The sequence below is a fragment of the Monomorium pharaonis genome, chromosome 3, assembly GCF_013373865.1.
Source record: "Monomorium pharaonis isolate MP-MQ-018 chromosome 3, ASM1337386v2, whole genome shotgun sequence".
Lineage (NCBI taxonomy): Eukaryota > Metazoa > Arthropoda > Insecta > Hymenoptera > Formicidae > Monomorium > Monomorium pharaonis.
This window is the reverse complement of record NC_050469.1, coordinates 3,746,495-3,763,362: the sequence shown is the minus strand read 5'-3', so window position 1 is coordinate 3,763,362 and position 16,868 is coordinate 3,746,495. Positions and strand designations below refer to the sequence as shown.

General features: G+C 26.4%; 1 protein-coding gene across 1 annotated transcript; it reads right to left on the bottom strand.

Moving 5' to 3' along the window:
* Positions 1-550: 550 nt before the first annotated feature.
* LOC105830570 (fatty acyl-CoA reductase 1) lies at positions 551-9,387 on the bottom strand. Its single transcript, XM_012669962.3, has 9 exons — positions 8,749-9,387; positions 8,183-8,431; positions 7,716-7,864; positions 7,142-7,251; positions 6,190-6,382; positions 5,358-5,600; positions 2,260-2,436; positions 1,935-2,015; positions 551-1,035 (listed from the first exon to the last, which is right to left on the bottom strand). Exons 1-9 carry the CDS (start codon positions 8,950-8,952, stop codon positions 954-956), a joined length of 1,488 nt encoding a protein of 495 aa, XP_012525416.2. The 5' UTR covers positions 8,953-9,387; the 3' UTR covers positions 551-953.
* Positions 9,388-16,868: the final 7,481 nt, after the last annotated feature.

Genomic DNA, 16,868 nt, shown 5'->3' with positions numbered 1-16,868 from the left:
CACACTGTTTTTATCAATATTTAATTATAATAGTATAATGTAAGTACAAATGAAAATATAAAGGAGAGGAGTAGAAAAGATGCTTTGTAATTTAACTAAATTAAATTTTAGATTTTATTTATTTTCTAATTGTGTATAATATACATTTATACGCGAGTAATTAACCGGAAATGATTAAAAAAAAACGATAACCAAGTTAAACTAGTCATGCAATATTCAAAGCGAATGCATTAGTTTTTTAACGATTCATTGATTTAATTATTTAAAGCTAATATCTTTCTAAGACGTAGCAAAGCTTCAATATACTGGGTGATACACTTTAACATATCTAAGCAAATTTCTCGAAAAATTTAGAAAGTATGGTGAAATGAGGTAACTTTGACCTAGTCAAGATAACTTTTAATAATTTAATTCATTAATTCATTAAGAATCAATAATTTAATTCAAATTTTGAAAATGTTTATTTCTTATGTTGTCATTAAGTTGACTGTCCCGCTTAATTGATTTTGAATTAAAAATGTAGATAGCAACATTTAAAGATTACAAAAAGTTAGTAGAGATTAAAACAGTTTATTTGTAAATTAACGCTTTTATCACACCTAGGCAAATAGGTATTAATAAATTGTATTACTAATTTTACAGTGACAAAAAATTTTGTTGCATTAATTGAAAATCCGATAGATTCAACCAGTATGTCTGTTCAAAAATAAATAAATCAGAAATTTTGTAAGAATAAGTATTGTATAGTAAAATCTATAATTAGATGTTCTAATTATAAAATCTTAAATTTTGTTATATTTATCAGAAATTCTGCTTGATTCTATTAAATACTCTATCATGTGTGTCTTAATAATGTATTTTTCTTCAAAAACATGCGTTATACGCGTGTTTGATTATTATAAATTATAACTTTTTATACGTATAATATCGGTGAATAAACGATCTTATAATATTTAAAAGAAGATCCATTTATATATTATCCACAGCATACCAAAAAACATGATATTTTCCACCACTGTACCAAACAATTCCACTCTGAAAATAAATTTAATGAATATATTATAAATTTTAATTATTTAAGAAATTGTTTATATTGTCTTAAACAGGAAATTATATGTTCTAATGTGAATAACAGCTTCTATATAAGTTTTAATAATTCTCTTTTTTTTTTATATTTACATATGATACACATTAACATATTATGTAATTTATGATTATTACTTTTATAAAATACTTTCATGATTATTAAAAATGTTTTACTCTACTACTGCTAAAATGACAAATACATATGTTATTAAATTTATTATAAAGATTGTGAAGTTTCCAACACATATGTTGTGTGTGTGTGTGTGTGTGTGTGTGTGTGTGTGTGTGTGTGTGTGTGTGTGTGTGTGTGTGTGTGTGTGTGTGTGTGTGTGTGTGTGTGTGTGTGTGTGTGTGTGTGTGTGTGTGTGTGCGTGCGTGCGTGCGTGTGCGTGCGCGCGCGCGCAAGTAACTGTCATTGCGATTGAATTTTGACAGCTGTCAAATTTGTATAGATATTATGTATACAATTATCGTTGTAATTTATTTTTAAAAAGTAAAAAGCGAAAATTAACGCGCGCAAAGTGCGCGTCTGTAGTGTCTAGTATAATAAATAAAAGAAAACGCACTAAAGTGTACATATATAATTTAAATTTTAAAAATGCAGAACTACGTGTAATCAAATGTTACAATCCTGATAAATACTTTTGAAATACTAAAAGGTAAATAAAAAAAATTTCATAACAAATGTATTATATATTAGCATATTAGCGTTGTTGCACAATAGGCGAGATACTAAACAAATAATTCCATAAGTAACTAATAATTTGTTACCTTAATGACAAAGATTTTACAAGTAATCATTGTATTTACAAGGACCATAGTACCATATTTTATTCTAATACTCGTACCTTCTTTTATGTGCTCTAGCTGCATCTAATCGATTTATGTCTTCGTGAAGAACAAACTTTTTAAAACCAAGAATTGTAAACCTTCAAATCGTAAAACATTTATTAACATATTTATAAACATTTACGAATCTTAATCCTTTCAGAACAGTATTTAAAAAATACAATATTTGAAATTTATTTATTGTTATATAACTTTCAATTAGTGTATAAAGATATTCCAATCATTCAGACTATACTTGGTACACATATATGTACCAATCGTATCAAAAGGGTTAAACTATCTTCACATAAACATCTTTAAAAATAAAAGATATAATACGCTTACTTGAAATATTCTTTCAAATCGTACTCGAAATAATTGAGACAAAATGTTTCCTGGTCCTCAGATGGTATTAAAGACATCAAAAACAAATAATTTGCATTGTTGTATTTCCAATTATTAAACGAAAAGAGACTCACAGCACAATTGGCAACATATAATAATCTTACCAGTCGTGGTAGCCTAAATCGTATATTATTCATTAATATAATCATAAGATATATTATAAGATAATTTAATTATAACGATACTTCAACTATATTGAATTTTTACATTAAAAAATCGCAGATATAATAAGACATTACAAAAAACATTTCTCTTTCTATATACTTATTGTATACAAATTGTATTATATAAAAGTTTTTTATCTAAATATGTAGAGGAGAACAGGCGGTTATAAACTAGATATAAAGTTACGGAATTCACGATATTTTGTATACTTTGTGTAGAATTTTGTGAATAACCATCTAAATATTCTAAATTATCTTTTTACATACCTACTTTTTAAACGTTAGGCAACACAATAAACATTTATGGCTACAGGTTATGAATGTTCATTGTGTTGTCATAAAAGTTGTAATTTTAATATTATAGGTAGCCGAAAATTTTATATATACATATGGGTGTATATTCTTAATATGACAGACGTATAACTAAAAATTAAACTAAATCCTGCAAAACTTAATATCTAGGAGGTTTTCTGAGTACTGATTACAAATTCGTTGTAAAATTTTTAACATTAAAAATGGCGGATTTAATATGACAAAACTGCTAGATACTAAGATTCATGAAAATTAGTTGAATTTATAATTTTATGTCCGCCATATTGGGTTCACCATTTTTAATTTTAAAATTCTGATAATGGATTCGTAATCAGCGACCTCAAAAACTCTCAGATGTAGAGTTTTGTAGAAATTGGCGCTCTTCTCTGAGAGAAAATTAATTTTTTCAAAAAACAGCAAGTTTTTGGTATTTGTTTATTTATAGCAAGTAAATAAATACAAATATGTGATTATATATATTTTTCTATAATAGATCTAAAATGATAAACCCAAAACGCAAGAAATTAACCAATTTATATAAAATATAGAATAATCTTAAAATTATTTCAATTCAATTATCAAAATTTAACGATGTTTACTTTCAGTTTTTTGCATAATTTTTCTATTTCACATTTAAAATCAGCAACTCAAGAAATTTCTGAATACCAAATTTGGCATAAATTTGGTGTAAATCTAACAATTTTTTAAACAATTTTAGTAAATCATGTTGAACTTGTGTTGATTTAAAATTTTTATATTTTTTTTTACATTTTAAATCAGCAACTTAAAAATTTAATATAAATCTTATACCAAATTTAATATAAATCTAGCTATTCTTTAGTAATTTTTTTATACTTTTAATATCTGCCATTTGTATTTTAAAAATTTGCATTTTTTTTCTTTAAATTTCTAATCAGCGCTCTCCAAATACATATTTAGTTTAAGTATATCTTTTCTAGGCAAAATTATTTGCTATTAGGTCAAATAAGTTCTGACTTCTCCAAATTAATTTGCTGTAACTTTATTTTCAATTCAAATCTTTTTCCCGCTGCTTTGAGAATTTGTAGTGCCAATCTTTAACATTAAAAAAACCACATATAAAAACTTTGCTAGATAATATAACCATTTATTTAAAAAGTATTGCTGTGCATTTGGTGGAATATGAAAGGTGTGCTACATCAAAAAGAAAAAGATCAAAGTAGAATAAGCTAAGCCTCTGAGTTGAGCGAATTTAATTACGTCAACTACAATCAAACCAAATTGGATAAAATTGGTCTATTCAATAATCTGATGTAAGAGTTCCTACTAAAAAATTTAGTTTAAAAGTAAAAAGTCAAAACAACTAAAATGTATTTATATAGACGTTCTAAATATTCTTTCAACTACAATAAAGATTGTTCTAACTGCATTATATTGATCGATTTCCAGACTTAAAATCATTCATATTATGAGTAATTTTGATTAATTAATCAATTCAACACAGAATTTGTCTAATAACTATATTTTTAGTTTATTTGACACAATAAGATGTTACAAGAACATAAAAATTATGTTACAAAAATTAAAGCAGCTAGTTTGCCATATACAACTCTGGAATTACGTTCGTTTAACCCGATTTCAGTTACTAATACCAATCTTTTTTTATAATGTATACTTTAAGGCAGTTTAAGCTATTAAAATCCGGGGAAACTGTAAGTACTGTAACCTCTGAGCGTTATCAAAAATAATTAATGCATTTAGTGGCAAAATTGAACGGAAACAATCATATATTGATAAAGGAACTCGGCAGGTTCCTGTCGTCCTGTTACACGATAACGCACAGCCCCATGTAGCGGTAGCAATGAGCTGGCAAGTTCTCTCTCATACAACCTATCTCCAGATATAGTTCCTTCAGATTTCTACCTCTATCATTCTCTGCAACACCATCTTTTTGATACGCACTTTTAAACATCCGAAGATGTCCAAAATCATATCACCAACTTTATAAAATTAAACTCACCATCTTTTTTCCAAAAAAGAATTCGCCAGCTACCAGAGAAATGGCAGAAATGTATCGAAAGTAATGGAGATTATTTTCGAGATTAATATGTATTTTGATTTTGTATAAATAAATATTCAATTTTTTGTAAAAAAAGGTCAAAACTTATTTGTAGACCTAATATATTTTAAATAAAGCATAAATTGTCCGTACTTTTAGTCGCCATATTAAATTAAACGTTAAAAATTTTTAAATTTTAATTTCAGATTCTCTGAATTAGCGACCCAAGTACCCTTAGATACCAAGTTTAAAAAATCGAAGTAAAAGAACACACTTTTTTATTCAAAAAGAAATAACACAAATGTTATCCCGTGCTTCAAAAAGTTAAATAAAAAGAATAAAAATATGTATAAAAATAAAAAATGTTTTTTACTGAAACAAGACTAACATTATTTTTATTTTTGGAATATTTAAATAAATATTTTAATAAACTTTTCAATAAATTAAGTTTTGCCAATTCAATCAAATACGTAAAGCAAAAATGTGTATTGGTTAAAGTAGTAAATATTATATTAAAAACTTACATAGATCGACGTCCAAAACATGTTAAAATCAAATGTATTAACATAGCTGGCAGAACATGTAATAATATTGTTAAAATATTGAATAAAACATAGTTATCAGTTAATATTGTTTTAGGGATCCAAACAGCTCCTTCCAAAGGTGTTTCGTCATTTAAAACAAATAAAAGTTTTATTTCATCTCCAAATGTCAAACATTTTTCACTTGTACAATTCAAAACAAATAAACTAGAATCTGCGCTAAACCTAATAATAAATAAAATTTATATAAAATTTGTATAAAAAATACAACAAATATTTTTAAAAAATTTAAATTAGGCAATATATAAAATAAGTATATAAAATGTTATAAAACAAATTAAGTATTAAAAATATAAACAAAAGACTTTTATTAAAATATTAAAAAAATTCTTATTTATATTTTATGTATGAGTATTTTAAAGATTTATATATATTTTATAAATTTACCTAAGAATAAACATTTAATGAAAATTACATTTAAAAAATTATTTTTTAATTAGAATTTTAAAAAACTTGGAGAAACATGATAAAAATCTAAACAAGAACATTTTACTACTAGTATACTATAAACATTATAAGTATTTTTTAATAATTACATATTAAGAATAAAGCATAATATATATATTTACTCATAAATTTGTACTTAACTAAGAGTAAGCCTATCTCTTTCTTTAGATTTAATAGAATATTAAATACTATATGCATACAACTTTGTTATAAACATGAATTAAAGTAGTTTAAATAAGAAAAAAGAACTTTAATGTTTTCTAATAATTAAAATTCATAATTGTAAAATATATATTGATAATCATACGTGGTCAATCCGAGTTTCCAACATATGATTAGCACAGCATTAATGACAATGTCTACTGGTATAATGTTATCATAAGTATCTTTACTTAAGTAAGCTACTCGTATTACTCCTTTTGCACCACCAGCATAAAGGCCTAGTGGACCATAAACGTTATCTATCCATCCTGGAAAAGGTTCTTTCAATGATGACATAACTAAAATTTGAAACATATGCAAATTAAATTTTTTTTATTATTTTATTATTAAATTTTAATAATTTTGTAATAATACTTTAGATAATTGTTTAGGGTAAAAATATCCCTAGAGTAAAAATTATGAAAACATTATCATAATGTTTAACAAATGTAAATGCAATATTATTCACAACCACATTGCATATATTATTTCAACATTATTACTAAAACCTCCAAATTTGTGCCATAATATGTTCAGTTAAATTCAATAATATTGCATAGAACATTAAAAACTACATATTTGAAAACACATTAAAAACGTTACTATAATGACTTTTTATTCATTGAATACTGAAGTTGGGACACAAATTTCATGCATTCTATTTGTTTTCTATAACTGTTATACTTGTTTATGAATATTTCAAGACAAATAAAAAATGTATTTAAAAAATAAATCTGTTTTACAAACAAATATATTCTTTACACGTTTTTATCGAAGACAACATGGCCAATAAATATGATTCTTGAACATCAATAAATTGATAAAGAAATAACGCGTATTTAATCGTAGGAAATGCGTATATAATAAAAAGAATTGTATATATATTTTTTTTCAATATACTTTTAATATTTTCAAAAAATTATATAATATTAGTAGAAAAACTTTATTTTAAGACAATGTAAATAAAACAAGAAATGTAAAAATATTAAGTATACATGACAAAAATATATTAAAATAAAATTTATTTCTAATAATTGCAAATAAATAAATAAACATACCAATAGAAGGTCTTACAATCGCGCAAGGTAAAGAAGAAGAATATTCTTGTATTATACTCTCGGTTAAGTTTTTTGAAAAAATATACGTGTTAGGTGCATAATCCAAAAACCTGTACACAATTTCAAATACACAAGAAATTAAGAATTTGCATATTATATTATTAATAAAATTAAATTTTTTTAAGACCACAAACTGGAACTGATAATTCTTTTAGATTTTGTGTTGCTGACAACAAATTCGGAAGTAAAATTGCACAATTACATTTTTTTAAAAATTGATTTTATAACTTATAAGAAAACTTATAAGAAAACAGCATTTATTAATTTCTTTAAACCTAAATAGTTCAAAAATGTGACGTAATAAAGTAATTCCATTTATTTCACGCATTTGTTTTCACTGTAAAAAGTCTAGGCAAGGATTACTTGTTCAGATTCGTGATTTGGTTTTAAAATTAGTCTTGAATAGTATCGTCAAAAACAAAAGTTTAAATTAAAAAATATATATAAGTAAAAAATTATATTGGTATAACCATCTATACAAAATTTATAAGAACAATTTTCGTATATAGTTTACTTAGCCGTAAAAACGTTTAAAGTATGCTCATCATCCAATAATTCAGCCACATCTATCATTTTCTTCCAATCAGCTATAGGTGAGTATACTTTTTCTTCAATGAATGGTTCATTCACATTTGCAAATGCTGTACCAATATACACTAATGCCTTTGAAAGATAAGAGAACATTGATTTAAAGATTTTAATTTTTTTTTAATTTTTAGTAAATAAAAAAGTTGTTATAAAAATAGATATTTAAATTTATATTATTAATTTTTGAACATTATGACATTTTAATATTATATTTTTCCTTTTGAGTTTACTATATTTTAATTGTTTTTAAGCTCGAAAAGTACATATTGATGATATGCATTTTTGAAGAAAATTTATAATGAAGATATAAATTATTGCGTAAAATTATGTAAGATACTAGGTGACACAATGTGTTATTATAAAACATATTTCCAGTTACTTTTTCTAACTTACTACGATATTTTTCATGCTTTGAGCTAAAATACAGATGTCTCTCGTTGATCTAATGTTGGTAAGTATGGCATATTTTAAACTGTCATTAAATTTTACACTCGCTGCTCCATGAATTATTATAGTCACTCTATCAATTAACATTTGCTTATGTTCATTCGATAAACCTAATACCTTCTCGCTAGCATTACCAGGAATTGGAATTAATTTCTTAAAACTCGAAGGTCGCTCTTCACGCAATTTATCAAATAACTGAAATAATAATAAAACATTATTTTTTATAAAATGTTTTTCTTTCAATAAAAGTTTTTATAAAATTTGTATTAAATTTATAACCAAAAGAAAAAGTTTAATGACATTTGTAACAAATATCATGTTTATGTTTATTATAATTTTTAACATATATATTATTTAGGAAATTTTAATTTTAGAAGTAACTTTCTTTAGTAATGACGTTACAATAGTATTTTTGACAAAAAATTCTTTTTGTCAATCTTATACATAACACATCAGGATCGTTAAAATCTTACAAAAACGTTATAAAAATGTTTCTTCTATATTTAACTTACAGGTAAATTTAAGATTTTCTCCAGTCTTTGATTAACATCTAGTCCTTTTTTTGGACGCATTAAAAGAAATATTTCACGAACATCTGGACATGATCGCAATATCTTTTCGATTAACACTTTACCCAAAAATCCTGTTGCACCGGTCAAAAATATACTTTGTCCTGCGTAAAATGCAGGAATTGATTTGGTTGGATTAATTGCCATCTTGTTCAACACTTTGAAAAGACATAAACAATATGAACCAAGCAATGCAATACAAAATATAAATATTGAAACTCTTGAAACTATTATCACTTTTATGATATTGGTGGAGAATCGCAGACAGAGTTAAAATAAGTATGACTTCTTTGAAATGACTACTTACGCGTGAATTTGATATATGTACCCAAAAGCTAATTTTAATTGTGGAAAATTTATTATTCACTTTTAATAGGGGAAATGACGTAAATCGTACAGTGTAAAGTCAAAAGTGCAAGTACTAATGTATGCAATATGCATTTACTTCACTATGAGATAGTAAAATAAAAATATGGTAGATACATATGGCATGTAGTAATGCTGAAAATATAAATAAACCAAGTCACACAATCTTCGTAATTTATTTGTATTTTTAAATAGAAAGATTTAAAAATGCTACACACACATATATACAGGGTGTCCCAAAATATGTGGGTCAACGCTCGTAAAAAGGTAGAAGGGATCCCGATGAACATAAAAGACCAATATTGTCTTGGGTTAGGCCTTGGATTAAGTCCACCAATAATTGAGGTATTAATTTTTCAAATTATACGAATGAGAGCGCTCCAAGAGAAGAGCTCGATCCGCTCGAGCCATAGCACGGAATAAAAAATCTTTCATGAATATATGATAAGCTTTCATTAATTTACTGTTCACAATTACAATAGAAATTAAATTATTTGCAGATTCCTTATGTTAATATCTCGATTATTGGTGGACCTAACCCAAGACAATATTGGACTTTCATGTTCATTTCGATCCCTTCCACCTTTTTACGATCGTTGACCACATGTTTTAGGACATCCTGTATATAAAAACAAATTAAATTCAGATTTTAATTGGTACTTAAACTGTGTACAATACATAAATAATTGACCGGAAATGATAAAGGAAAATGGTAAACAAGTCTCACTAATCATGCGGTGTTCAAAATAACGAAATACCGCATCGACTTTTTATTATTGTTCTATTCTTTTGTGTATCTTTTTGTTTCCAATATACAGTGATTTATTTTAATATATCCAAACAAACTTCTTAAAAAATATGAAAGATACCATAAAATAAGATAACTTTGGCTTAAATTTTTTACACTGCTTTTAAGATGATTATTTATTCTATTTAAATAATTAAACTTTTTTATATTTACAGTTTTACCCACACAAGGCAAGAACTTTTAACAAACGTCTTCTAATAAATGTCCATCAGAAATCCATAGTTTCAAATTGCATGTTTATTTGATTTTTATTAGACATTTTCATAGATGTCCATTAGATGTTATTTGCATCGTCAATTAAGCCTTAATAAACATTTAATTAACATTACATAGATCATTAAGGAGAAACTTAGTTTATAACGTTAAAAAAGAATAAAATTAAAGAATTTTTTTAAGAAACAATAAAGCCGATCTTTCTATAACTTCACTTTTTAAATTTTATACAGTAAAAATGTTGCCGCTACAATTTTTTTCAATAATTTTCTGCTCTAAAAAAGTTAAAGTTCACTTTATAGAAGTAAATTTTAACTTTTATTAGAATAAAAAACCATTCAAAAAATTGTAGTAGCAGTGTTTTCATTCTCTTAAGATGAAGTTTGTTTTATGAAATTTAAAGAATAGGATTTATTTATCGTGTATTTAAATATTGCAAATAACATTTTTTATCAAAAACTAATTTCACTAAGTTTTTATTAATTACGTTTGTGTCTCGCTACTGAAGTTGTAAAATTGGCAAAAAATATGTAGCCTCTAATGCCTATAACAAAAACCAAAAATATTTTTAATTTTATATAGTTGATGAATTAAGAAGATAAAAAAATATATAAATGTAACAGTTATAGATCTTAAAAGAAATTGTTTTTTATAAAAAAAATTGATTTATTTATGTAAAAAATTTAAATTAATTTTTAAAATATTTTTAGTTTATTTAAAATGATTAATATAATTTAAAAACCTTGGAAAAAGTCAAAGAAATCAAATGGTTTTTTATTTTTTCCGCCAATTAAAAAAAAATATTTTGAGAAAGTTTTTAAAGTTTAAGATATATATATAAAAAAGTAATACTTATTGATAATTTACAGCATCTTAACTAATTCTGTACCATACCTTCTGTTTCCTCATGAAACTTATTTTCTTGAATTTATTGACTCTCGACTTTTAAACTTCTTTTGTGCTGCTTTGTCGGCGATGTTGCTGTTTCGTAACTCGCTGCGTTCTAGTTATTGGTAAATATCTTGCATTGTGAATCAATATTATTTATTTGTAGTAACTATTATTTTTAAAGTAATAAAGTATCCTTCGTTAAAAATACTTGCGGCAATAAAAATGGTAATTTCAACAATTTCTTTTAAAAAATCAAGAATTTTAATAAGACCGTAGAAACTAAGGCTCTCGTTTAAGATTTATATGTATATAACTAAGTAACTTGTTTAAAAAATTTTCCTTCAAAAGCAAAATAATACTGTTTTTTGGAAACACCAAGAGACAGAAAATAGGCATGTTCTTGGTCGCTGCACTGCTGCACTGGTGCAATAAGCTAGAATAAGACAGAAATATTTTTTCCCATTCTAACTTATTGCACCAGTACAGCAGTGTAGCGACAAAAAGCCTTATAAATCGCTCTTCCGCCGCGCACTCATGTACTTGCACGACGCATACCTGTCCTCTAAGCTGTAAGTATAGAAATACTTCAAATCTTACTCTATAACTTTACGAATATATTCTCCAAAAGTACTCTGTCTGCTTTATTACTTTGTTTTTAGATGATATTTCTTTAACGAAAAGTAAAAATAAAATATATTGACAACATAAATGTAAACTACAAAACGTTTTCTATTTATAAATACTCTAATAATTTTTATAAAATTGTTTCACTATTTTGTAATAATTAATGTTTTTATAACATATCCAAAAATAAACATCTGTTTTTGCCAGTTTGCTGATATTATGCTGATTGTAAGTAGCACAATCTTAGACAAAACTATATTTTGTGAAAAATAAGCCACTTTAAGCATATACTAAAATAAAAACTTAATTTTTGACATATTACATATAATCACACGTTAATGCAATATTTTTATTTACGTATGTTCTTATGTTATTTAATTAAAAAAAGGCACCGAATTTAGAACAGTTTTCTAAATTGAAATCCCTCTTATTTATTGGAAATTAAACATTGCATCGTATGAAAACCGATAAAAACATAATTTTCTTAGTCAGTTAAAGAAATAAAAAACGCATACATTATATTATACATTCATATTCTTTTCTACATAAAATGTGCCAAAAATAAATTATTCAAAAGCGAGAGTTATATTTGCACAATTTTCTCTTGCAAATTGAATAGTTTAACAACATGAATATATAATTGATAATAATATTATTTTATATGTTTGTAGTTTCCTAAAACTATTTTTTTTTCTAATTTATATTTGCCTCAGTAGTGCAGTTTTAAACATAAAAACACTTGTATGTTAATGGAAATATTTCCATGAGATCAGAGGTCTAGTAGTCTCACCTATGGTAATTGTAACTAGGCCGTGACCGTAACTTTTAATGACATGTTATGCATATGAACAACGCAGACGGTGTATTTCCAAAGAGTTCTAATTTGAATTATTAAAAAGTAACAAAAAATATGAATTGATACATTTATTCGTGAGAATAAAGAGTCTGATAATAACATATAAGTTATATCACCAGAGTTGGCTAGTTTCACTTCACTTCTGATAACTTTACCTTCAATGTTACGTTGTACATAAAAAAAAGTGTACCTGTTAAAAAATATGTCTCTTAAGTAAAGCCTAATAGAATAACATACAGTCTAGAACTACATAATTTAGGTAAGCTGTATAAATAAAACAAATATAACATTAATACTTCGATCGCACACGGATTCCAAATTTGGCGCATTTTGTCAAGTGCCCTTTTTAACGCAAAAACATTAACTATTAAAAAAATAAAACAGTATTATAAAAATTACTATACTATTAACTATTTGATAGAAAACACTTTTTAATTTGTATTCATATTTAAAAAAATTATTATTCTAGATATTGTTTAAAATATGTAGTTCAAAAACAGTGGTGTCCCAAATCAGAAACACGATCAGATAGATATTAATTAATGATGATTAGTAAATTATATACTAAATAACATAAAAAGATAAAAACCTGATATTTGCTATCAAAAACACGATAGAATTATATAAACTTTTTTCTTATTTAATTCTGTTGGATCTTTTAAACAGAGTAGTTAGTCGTGCAGAAAATAAGCAATTGAAAGAACATGTACTATATACAGGTAAAGGCTTAGGACTTTATTGTAGGGATATACAATTTGTTTCTTAGTATCGTGTGTTCAAGTTACTTTTAGTAATCATATTATCACGCTGACACGTTACGCGCAGTTTTAAGTAGCAATAAGGAGAAAAAAAACAGCCAAAATAGTTTATGTATTCAGTCGTAAAACAAATTCGGGTTTAAAATATCCTCCCGAGACTCAATGTACCTTGTATATCACATTTTTTCTTTGCATGGTTAAGACAGATAATTTATTTCCTACGATTCGGTTGTATAAAAATTTAAATGATTTGCATTAAGAAATTGCTACATTTTTCTTAGCAACAAGAGTGACAGGTAAATGTATCTAAACGTAACTTTTGCAATTGATACGTTAGAAATTATGAAATTTACAAGTATTAGGTATTATTTTTATTCACTCTGTCTTTCTATTTATCTTTTCTTTCTCTTTCTCTCTCTCTTTCTTTTTCTTTCTCGTCAATGGGTAAAAATACATAATAATATGTGATGAAGTACACCTAAAAAATGTATATGTAATAATTAAACTTTTGTTGCTCAAATATTTATATTTACACCATATAACGTACGTGGTATATTGGGATGATACATGCATTTTGGCGTAACTGTCATAAAAAAAGTATAATGCTTATTATATGCTATAAAAATAATTAAGCTAAAACTTACAAATATGCTAATAAATCATCACACTACTTCTTGGGATCCTGAACTCTAATATCGAAATAATATTAACATGCATGTCACTAAAAATGTAGCGTCAGGTCTCAGGAGGATGTACACAAAACGCGACTCGGATTTCAAGAATAGAATCTTTATATCAGTTCTCTCTTTTCATTGAACAATTCATTTGTGTTCGTTTTTCCTCTGCAGCGCTCTCGCTATTCGTATCACGCGTTTTTTTTTTTCTTAAGCAACACAGACGGATCGGAAGCTATTAATTACAATATCGAATCTCCAGACTGATCGTGCTAAAACCACTTTCCTGACATTTCGATAAGCTTATGATCCATACACGAAAAATTGATTGCATCCATCGGCGCTCGCTGATGTGCCTACATAATTGTGCATTGACTTAACACTTACGATATATATATGTACATACACGTATGCAGAGATATGTTGTTGGTTCACTGTCGCAAAGCGTGCCATTTGGTGAGAAATAAAAAATGTCACAGATAAGTAGTGCTAATCCACATATTTCTTAAAGTAACATAATATACTATACATATATAAGATTCGATCGTTGCTGTCTTGAGAGAATAATAACAAAAAATATATGCAGCTTCAGACTAATTCTTAAGATCAAAAAAATTTTATTTTTACTTTTTAGTTAATAATATTTCAAAATGCGAGTAGAGATACTGAGAACATTTAAATTTAATTTATTCCGGTACCTTTACCAAAAAACGAATAATAAATTGTCGAATAAAAAAGTAAATTATTGTTTACTAGAACCTAACTCGAACAAACTCAATTTACACTATGCTTTATTTAGCATTTATGATTCACATTTTTATTTGTATAAAGGAGATGCTTTAACAAAATTGAAAAACTACAATTAATATATAAATTATAAATAATTAAAAATATTTCACATTTAAAATTAAACACACAAAGCATTTACAAAGAATATTTACAAAGAAAATCAATAAAAGTGCTCTAATAAGTTTAGTTAAAGTAAGTCAAGGTAAAATTAATGTGGATAAGCACTTTCTTACAGCATCACTCTGAATGACTACGTAGCCGTTTTATTTAGGCATTATCATTTTTTAAGGGTGTATCTTTTATCAAACAACATTTAACAATTTTGGTTCCCTGAACTTTTTTAACAGTGCATTTTGCAATAAAAATTAAATTTTGTTTGCAAGTTTGCGGCAAATTTGTTTAAAATAAAATTAAACAATATTCAAATTTTAATGCATTGCCACTCTTATTTTGCTCCGATATTATTCGAAAAACAAATCTCGCAAATAAAATTTCGAAAGACACAAAAAGAACTATGTTCTTTCGCCAAGTTTTCATATCAATTATATAAATCATATTCTTTGCAATTTACTTAAGTTAAAAATGCCAAAAATTTTAAAAAACGTGGTACGTAATAAGTGTTACTTTCTTAAGTGTTACTAAGAAGGAAAGATTCAAAGAACAAAAATTTGTTTTTTAACAATCTCATGTTTTTGCTTCTTCTATGGCATTCGAATAAAATCGAAGCAAATATAAAAATTGGCCGAGTTCATAGAATTGAAGACAAGTCTCTTGATTACTGGTCTCGATAGCCTAATATACATATGCACACCTTTCAAAAGGAATGTCGTGCAACAGCGAACCACTATCGGAAGATAAAATGACTCTTTTATTAGTATCTAGTACGATTCACGGTACATTTTTTTTCGTTTGAAATCATCAGTTTTGACATCATCACGTGCAAGAAATTGCATTCTTTTAAGCTGCTTACAATTGAGGTAATCCTTGATATAAGGCCCACGTCACTTTCCTCTTCATACTATCGCATACACTATTCGCTAGTGGTACTCCCGATTTTTCTTCCCGCCTCCGTCGCCCTAAAGTACTTAGAATTAATATATTTTGCAAGCTTGCGCAAACATAAGGTCAAACATCGAACGTTCTCTGGCATATCTGCCGCAATCGCCTCGTACGTTTATCCATCATGCTTTCAACTTATCGTCAACTATGTTGTATACTATGACTACGCTTCGACATATATGTATCACGATACGGATTAGTATGTCTAACACACACGACATTTCGCTTTACACTAAGTACTTAAACATTATACGTTCAACCCAGTCTATAACAAACGTTAAAATCATGGTAATGGAAAGGTCAGATGATGAAAAAGGAAACATATATGATAGATTATCGAAATGTTGAAAAGGACAATGAAATGTGAAATATCAAATTGAGGAATGTAGAGAGAACTGGCATTTTTGCGTCAATAAATTTTGATGATTTCTCAAATGATGTCTCAAACGAGTCTAGCAGCGTTTCCTCCGTTCAAGATTGTACCGCTCGACTTGTAAGTAAATTAAACACTTTCTCCAAAAGCCACGTTCATTCAGAATAATTAACGCGACGAAATGTTTTCCATTTACGCGAGGAACCGTCACGCGAATAACTTGTCAATACGAAACCGATTAACCGAGAAATGCAACTTCCAATAAATCAATTCTGTTTTAAATCAAATTACTCGGAGCAAAACCTAAAAATACGGCCGGATTTAATCATCAAGCCAGACTAACTGCAGTTTATTAAATTATATTGAAAACAGTGTAGAAATATTAAGCAAATTTTTATCTATTTGCACTTCAAATGTATTATATCACAAAAAATATACATCCGTAGAAAAAGAGAAATTGAACGGAGAGCAGTGCGCAGAAAAACTCAAGCGGAAATGTAAATTTATTCGAAGAATGTCGAACATACATCAGAATTGTCGTCGTTTCACTACGTGCAAATAGTTATTCTACTCTATACATCAGTGATTTCGTATATAAAAGATCGAAATGCAGATACATCTTATTCCCTTAATCGAATCGCGTAATTGTCCC